The 5,326-nt window shown below is 40.7% G+C and overlaps 1 protein-coding gene across 1 annotated transcript; it reads left to right on the top strand.

Moving 5' to 3' along the window:
• Positions 1-998: 998 nt before the first annotated feature.
• On the top strand, positions 999-4,492 carry tbxtb (T-box transcription factor Tb; the record flags this gene model as incomplete). Its single annotated transcript, XM_080532309.1, has 8 exons — positions 999-1,222; positions 1,627-1,891; positions 2,367-2,501; positions 2,798-2,859; positions 3,048-3,109; positions 3,215-3,394; positions 3,907-4,043; positions 4,226-4,492. The coding sequence occupies exons 1-8, from the start codon at positions 1,017-1,019 to the stop codon at positions 4,490-4,492; spliced, it is 1,314 nt and encodes a 437-aa protein (XP_080388435.1). The 5' UTR covers positions 999-1,016.
• Between the last annotated feature and the right edge of the window lie 834 nt (positions 4,493-5,326).

Below are 5,326 nucleotides of genomic sequence, written 5' to 3'. Positions count from 1 at the left end.
TTGATAGCCTCTGCCAATTGCTAAATGAATGTTCTGCTTTGAACATTTGTTTTAGATTATGGTGTACTAATAACTGATTCAAAAATCTAATAAACTACAAGTTAACTGTCAAGAAACGAATTATAAATGCTGTACACCCTCAGAAAGTAAAATGATACAGAGATACCAAGATATTCATTATCAGTTTATAATAATTATGAGCAAATAGATAAAATAACAAGAAATCTGTGGATATGCATCTATGTCAAGAGAAATACTGTAGGTATGTCTGGTGACTTATAAGTATTTATTTTCCAGAGGTTATTTGTTTGACGAATTTGATTTAACAATCATAATAATTATTGTTAAATCGAACCCTAACCTTATTTGTGAGAGGTGTTTTTATATAGTGTTCTACCTTTTCTCACCCTAAACCACTTCCCCCAGGTCCAACACTTTTACATTAGTGGAACGGTTTTGAATCTACCTGTTTTCTGAGGTATATATTTGTATGAATTGTATAATATTAAAGTGATGTTACTTTGATGTGCATAAATCATTTTGGTAGCCTTCTAAATGGCCACTGCATTCGTTGAGTAAAGTAGCCTAATGATTATACTATCATGTAGAATGTGTGTTTCCTTACTGCAAGGTGTGGCTTTGATATAGTAGGTGTAAATATTGACAGATTGAAGTAATAAAGTAAAGCGGCTTTATTCAAGTTTGCTGTGGGAACTCGACTTCAGACACAATGTCATCCTCAGGGGGATGGCCGCGTTTGACCAATGGATGAAAAGACGGCATGCATCAAAGGGAACTTCAGCCAATCAGCGTTCCTCTAAAGACCTATCCGGTAATGGGATAGGGATTCTCTGTATAAAGCTGAAACCCTACAATGGAGAGAGTCGTATTATTGCATCCTGTTCATGTCAGAAACACCTAGGGGACAAATAGACATTTGGGAGCACAAAAGCACCCACTCAACTTTATTTGATCAGAGGATCCCTTACTCTTCCACCCTGGAGCTCCTGGATAGAATGGCCTCAGGTGCCACCGACGGCCTTGGGAAGACCCCCCAGTCCCGGGTGGACCACCTCCTCAGCGCGGTGCAGAACGAGCTGCAGGCTGGCAGCGAGAAGGGGGACCCCACAGAGAGGGAACTCAAAGTCTCCTTGGATGAGAACGAACTGTGGCAAAAGTTCAAGGAATTCACTAATGAAATGATAGTGACCAAGAATGGCAGGTAAATTCATAATCTAGATTAATACAAAATGTTTAATTATAACTCATAAATAAACATTTAGGCTATTTGTAAGCCTTCTTAGTATTTAATTTTTCTGAAACGAAAAGCTACATGAGGAAATACACAAGTCATTTTACGTTGTGACATATTATTGCTATGATCTCATTAAGTTAACGAAAAATATACTTCCAAGGCCTACAGACACTGTGATATTCAAGTTGCACGGGGTTTTTAGCACCTCAAATTCTGATAGGCTTCATATAGGAATATGTGAAATAAATCTATAGTGTTATTTGTCATAATGACCCTTTTAACTTAAATGTTTACAACAAACAGATTAATGTAAGATAAATTAGTCTTTTTTGCTGCTTTTAATTGTATTTCTATTTTTGTTTGCATCAAAGACGCATGTTTCCTGTTCTGAGGGTGAATGTCTCTGGAGTGGATCCGAACGCCATGTACTCAGTGTTGCTCGACTTCGTGGCTGCCGACCACCACAGATGGAAGTATGTGAACGGGGAGTGGGTCCCGGGGGGAAAGCCAGAGCCCCAAGCCCCGAGCTGCGTGTACATCCACCCGGACTCTCCAAACTTTGGAGCCCACTGGATGAAAGCTCCTGTATCATTCAGTAAAGTCAAGCTCACCAACAAACTCAACGGAGGAGGACAGGTTAGGAAATGACATTCTCATTAAATTATGTTTTATATGTTTATGTTTTATATATTTATATTCCAAATAAAATATCAATATGTAGCAAATCGTGAGTTTAGAATGATAAGGTTCTATCTCCGTTTAGGGTAGTTCAGAGATATTGAGCGTCAAAGTTTTTACATTCCATTTTGTTTTGTGAGATGGAACCTTTGTATTTTATGAATTACTAACTCAAAAATGTCAACATTTTAAAAATAACACCACACAGGCATTAATAAACACCTAATGGATCAGTTCATGTAAAAAACTCAATTTTGCCAAAAATGGAGATAGAACCTTAGAATTCTAACATCACGAAATGTTGCTGGTCCCGGACATACCACCCTACCCTTCTCTGTTCTTGAATACTATTATCGATTAAAAGAAAGAGCACTGGCATTTCAAACACTGGTATGTATATCTGTGTTCAAATGTGTCTTTTTGCACGTTTCAGGTCATGTTGAACTCCTTGCACAAGTACGAGCCGCGTGTCCACATCGTGCGCGTCGGAGGCCCGAAGAGGAGGATCACCAGCCACTCCTTCCCAGAGACCATGTTCATCGCTGTCACAGCCTACCAGAACGAGGAGGTAACCCTAACCCTAACCCTAACCCTAACCCTAACCCTAAGTGGTCATTACGCATCGGCATTGTGTCATGTTGGTTTAGAGTTCATGGATGATAGAGAAGTTGTAGAACAGAGGGGTTATTCTGTTGCGTAAAATAGAAAATCGAGACATTTACGCACGGCGGCAGCACAGACAGCACATACTATTTTAGTCATTTGAGTTACAAGAATATTATGAAAACATTTTGTTCATTGAAATCCGTTATTATTTCATTATTATTATTTCATTATTGATTGTATTTGCACCCCTCATTTCAGATAACAGCTCTTAAAATCAAATACAATCCGTTTGCTAAAGCCTTTCTGGATGCCAAAGACAGGTATGACAATGCTTACTATTTTGACAATGTTGCTTTCATTTGAAAGATTATTTTATAGATTATTTCCTATACAACGTTTTAATGTGTGCATGTGTGAAACACGCTGATCCTTAGACCCTCATTAGGGTTCAGTATTAGTTTGCAAGGTGTTCTGTTGACATCCATTATGTCTGGCTGCTCCTTAACAGAACTGACCATAAGGACATTATGGACGACGTTAGTGAAAACCAACAGTCAAGCTATTCTCAATGTAAGTGAACGATTTGATTATTACAGGCTATTCTATTTTCAATGTTGTAAAGGAAACGGTGTATTGATGCGTCTCCATCTTTCCTTATGTTCTCTCTGGGCTCAGTGAGTGGCTGGTTTATCCCAGGTACAGGCTCTCTCTGTCCAACCACCAGTCCTCACAGCCAGTTCGGGAGCCCGTTGTCCCTGTCCTCATCACATGGCTGTGAGCGCTACTCCACCCTGAGGAACCACCGCTCTGCACCCTACACGACCAGCCCCTACACCCATAGGACCAGCTCCCCCAGTGAGTGTTTCCCACCCTCTGTGTGTGTCCACCATCCAGGGCATACACCCCTTCCTCCCTGCCGTTAACAAGAAACTCAAACAAATGTGGCTGACCAGGGAATGTTTTGCATTCCTTTGGCCTTTGTGTGAGCAGACACTGAAAGCTGTAAACAGCTAGGCTTCAGGCAGGGAATGCATGGGCAGCCATATTCACACACGACTGTGTTAGCCATCACTATGTGTCATTGGTCTATAGTGGGGATTGTTGAGCATAATCTGTAGGGCTCTAATTAAGGCCATTCATCATCTGGATCTAATGACTCTTGTAATGAGATATCATTGGTTTTCACTGGTGTAATTAATTGTGAATGTGATGGAGATCGGTCTGTTTCATTCTGTGGAATCGTCATCTGGGGCTATCGGAAATAAAAGAATAATACTCATCATGCAAACACCTCTGCCACGATATATAAAAGATAGCAAGTGATACACTTCAGGGTTTCATTCTTGTCTCCTGTCATACTCTTGCAGCTGGTTACTCTGACAACTCTTCGAGCTGTCTGTCCATGCTACCTTCTCATGACAACTGGTCCAGTCTCCAGATGCCATCCCATTCCAGCATGCTGCCCATGACCCATAGTTCCACCGCTTGTACAAACCCCAGGTCTGTAGTGTCCTCATCTTTCTCCTGCTACTCATACATCAACTTCCTTTTTCACTTCCTTTCACCATCCTCCATCTCATGGATACCTCTGTCTCCGTCCCTGTAGGCTGTGGTCTATGTCCTGGTGCCGAGTGTGTGATCTTGTGAGTGATATCAAACTTGTGGTCTCTCCCTATCTGCAGCCAGTACGCTAGCCTGTGGTCCACGACTAACCCCTCACTCACACCCGTGTCCCAGTCTGGAGGAATGTCCAACAGCCTGGGCTCCCAGTTCCTGCGTGGCTCCAGCAGCCATTACCCTGGCTTCTCCCATTCAGTCACAGCACCCCCTACTGGCTCCACGCTGTATGACGAGCATACAACCCTAGAGGTGCATGACACCTCACAGTATGACACGTCTCCCCACACACGCTTGCCAACAGTATGGACGCCGGTCACACCTCCCTCCCTTTAGTGGGAACACACTCACGCTGTTTATGTGACCTCTGTTACAATCAATGTAAGAATCTAGTTTGTGTGATGTGTTTCTGATTTGCATGTAACAAGGGTCATGTAAGCAAACCAAAGGCTCATAAAGCCTGTATCTGTTACAATTAGCACTGTTTTATTTTTTATTTTTTTATAATGCATATACATTTAATGCATAACTTTATTCTGCTTTTTTTGTGATATTGAGTTTACCCATTAATTTGACAGAGATTTTTTCAAAGCAGGATAAAACTGCATAATGTGTAATAATTGTACAGTGAAAGTGTTGTAAATAGTGTAAATATGTATAATTAGATCAAATATGTTTTTGTATTCTATTATTCTATGTGTTGAATTTGTACTTTATTGAATTTATTAATTGAACCAACTGGAATTAAAAGTTAATGTTTGAGCTGACCATTGATTGTTGTTCATGTCACCATACCTGTAAATAAAACGTTAACAATGAGTACTTTTGTATTATTTATTATCCAGAGCGTAAGGCATTGTTTACAGCTTTAGAAGATCAAGGAATCTTGTGTTGAATAAACATCAAAAGATGCAGCAAACAGAAAACAGGAGAGGACCATAGATCATCTCTATTTAAGTCAATAGCACTGAAATGAAGCCTTTTTGACTGATATTGGTTACTGTGAATTCCAGTAGCCTTTTGCCCCACATACATACAGTGCTGCTCGGCCGACCCAGACCTGTTCTCCCCTTATGAGTGAATTCCACTCACATAGGTGTGGAATTGCATCCATCTATCCATCTAAGTCTATGGAGGCAGTAACCACAAGGGATGTATGGAATGTGAGTG

This window comes from Nansenia antarctica (genome assembly GCF_963989245.1).
Source record: "Nansenia antarctica genome assembly, chromosome: 1".
Classification (NCBI taxonomy): Eukaryota; Metazoa; Chordata; class Actinopteri; order Argentiniformes; family Microstomatidae; genus Nansenia; species Nansenia antarctica.
The sequence above is the reverse complement of the archived record's forward strand: the minus strand, read 5'-3'. Positions and strand labels throughout refer to the sequence as shown.